We start from the raw sequence: 2,152 nt of genomic DNA, 5'->3' as shown, positions 1-2,152 counted from the left end.
CCTTGAGCTTGATGGCAATCCTCTGGCAGTAGATTTCCCAGCCTCCTCCACGCCATTAACCTGCACATGAAGGGATCGCATGATTCCTCATGAGGTCACAGTTGATTTCCACTTGCGCTCCCTGATCAAGGGCACCAGCCTAGCGTTCTTAGCCTACCACTGCCGTGTGGCATTGGCCTGGCGGTTGCTGTGTGAAAAACGTAGCATTTTTACTCTTCTCCCAGGTTCACAGCATAAGGCTTTAAAATGATTTTGTACACAGTGTCCCATGTTGATCTTGTGTTGTTCTAGGCAGTGCATCACCCCATCTGTGCCTTCTGGGATATGAACAAAAATGGTAAGCTTTGAATATTGTTTGTCTTAATATAGGGAATGATTTCATTTTAACCATTACTAGACACCTCTGCTTCTTATTCCCCGCCCCCCACCCTAAACCAGAGTGAGTCACAATCTCCATGCAAGGACACCAGAGCTGCAATATTTAAGCTTCTTAGAAACTCAGTTCTAACTTTTCTAACTTATTTTGCATTCCAAGAAAATATACTTGATCTCAGCCTCCTAAGATCTCCGAGGGAGCTATTTGATGATGGGCAGTAGGGATCCGATTTGAAATCTAGCTTCCAGACCTGAAATTCCTTGGGGCAAGGAGTGGGGGTGGGGGAGAAGCAGCATACTAAAGGAAAAGAAATATATACGAAAATGAATATGAAGGAAAATAAATGCGACTAGTAGGAAAAATTTCCGGGAAAGTTCTGTGGCCTCTCCTGTCCCTTTTGTCATGTACTCCTGAAGCCCCTTTGTGTGGGAAGAACTGAACTGCCACTGGAGACTCAACAGAAGAAGGCAGACTTCATCCCCTCCAGGCTTACGGTGTGGGGATCGCAGAGGGGAGCGATCCGGGCTAAAGCCATCCACCTTCCCCCAGAGTTTCTCAGTGGTGTGATGTGCATGCCCGTATTGGCTCCAGGACATCTTTTCCTGGTAAAATCTAGTCTCAAAGTGGCCTAACGCCATATTTTAAGTGATTTCTTTGGACAGTTTTATTGTTCTCATGATTGCGCTGGGTGTTGGCTGTACACTTCTGAGTAGATCCTGACTCACTCAGATACGCAGTTTAAAATATTATCAGCGCACAGCTTCAAAATATTCCCCGAGGAAAAAGAGCCACTACTTGACAAGCTGAGCTGTCCACGTTCTGTATTGTACTATTAAACCCAGATGAGCTGTGTTGACGGCATTTCCAAGTGGGTTATCCGCAGGCACGTTTGCTGTGCACAGTGTAGCATGCGCCGAGGATGCTGCTGGCATCTTTTCTGTCTTCCCCCAAAGTGTAGACTGACCTGGGGAACACGTGAGTGGCTTTCCAGAGAATCCAGTTCATCGGCAACCTATTTGAAAAATGAGTGTTTAGGAAGTTTATTTTTTAAATACATTAAAAACTAAATGTGGACAAAATGTTTGCAAAACACACTTTCAAATGCCAGTTGCCCATCCAGCACTAACATTACTAACCTAATACAATTCCCTGAGCCTCAGTCGTTCTACGCATTTGGTAGCATCCGCAGTAAAGCTTGGTTTTAAAGATCGTTTTGGTGAGGCAGAAGAGCCCGAGGGACGTGAGACCAAGGGGAGTGCCACACCTGTACAACGTCGAGAAGGGGCTGGCCGGTTGCCGCTCTCACTCCGTTTGTGGTTCTCTCCGCACGACAGGGTTTGGAGAGTGGAACACCTCGGGATGCGTCACACATAAAGGTGCAGACGAGAACGAGACCGTTTGCCTGTGTCACCACCTCACCCACTTTGGAATCCTGATGGTGAGAACGAATTTCTAAACTCTTTTAATTGCACGGTTTCAGGAGTGTGCACCCTATCTTGGGAGCCTGCTGCCTTTTCAGATTAGGTGTTAGGGATATATCCCTTGAGAATTTTCATCTGCACCTTGAATTGAATATCAAAACAAATGATAGGATATTACCCTATCATCCCCCTCCCCACCCAGCAGTTCCATTGATGAACATTGAGTCAGCTCCAACCCATAGCGACCCTATCCGCAACAGAACGAAACACTGCACTGTGCTGCGCCATCCTCACCATGGTTCCCAGGCCTGAGCCCACTGATGCAGCCACTGTGTCCATCCATTTTGTTGAAAGC

The 2,152-nt window shown here is 46.7% G+C and overlaps 1 protein-coding gene across 1 annotated transcript in view; it reads left to right on the top strand.

Annotated features, from left to right (window-relative positions):
- The window catches only part of ADGRG6 (adhesion G protein-coupled receptor G6), a 153,439-nt gene that overhangs the window by 118,081 nt on the left and 33,206 nt on the right, over positions 1-2,152 (top strand). The window contains exons 14-15 of the mRNA XM_045294584.1: positions 292-337; positions 1,711-1,814. Of these exons, the coding sequence (XP_045150519.1) occupies positions 292-337; positions 1,711-1,814 (150 nt within the window). The remainder of the gene's footprint in view (positions 1-291; positions 338-1,710; positions 1,815-2,152) is intronic.

The sequence above is a fragment of the Echinops telfairi genome, unplaced genomic scaffold (assembly GCF_000313985.2).
Source record: "Echinops telfairi isolate 266 unplaced genomic scaffold, ASM31398v2 ScPeMD7_3533;HRSCAF=4204_0, whole genome shotgun sequence".
In the NCBI taxonomy this organism is placed as follows: Eukaryota; Metazoa; Chordata; class Mammalia; order Afrosoricida; family Tenrecidae; genus Echinops; species Echinops telfairi.
Note: the sequence above shows the minus strand (reverse complement) of the source record. Positions and strands in the feature narration are given on the sequence as shown.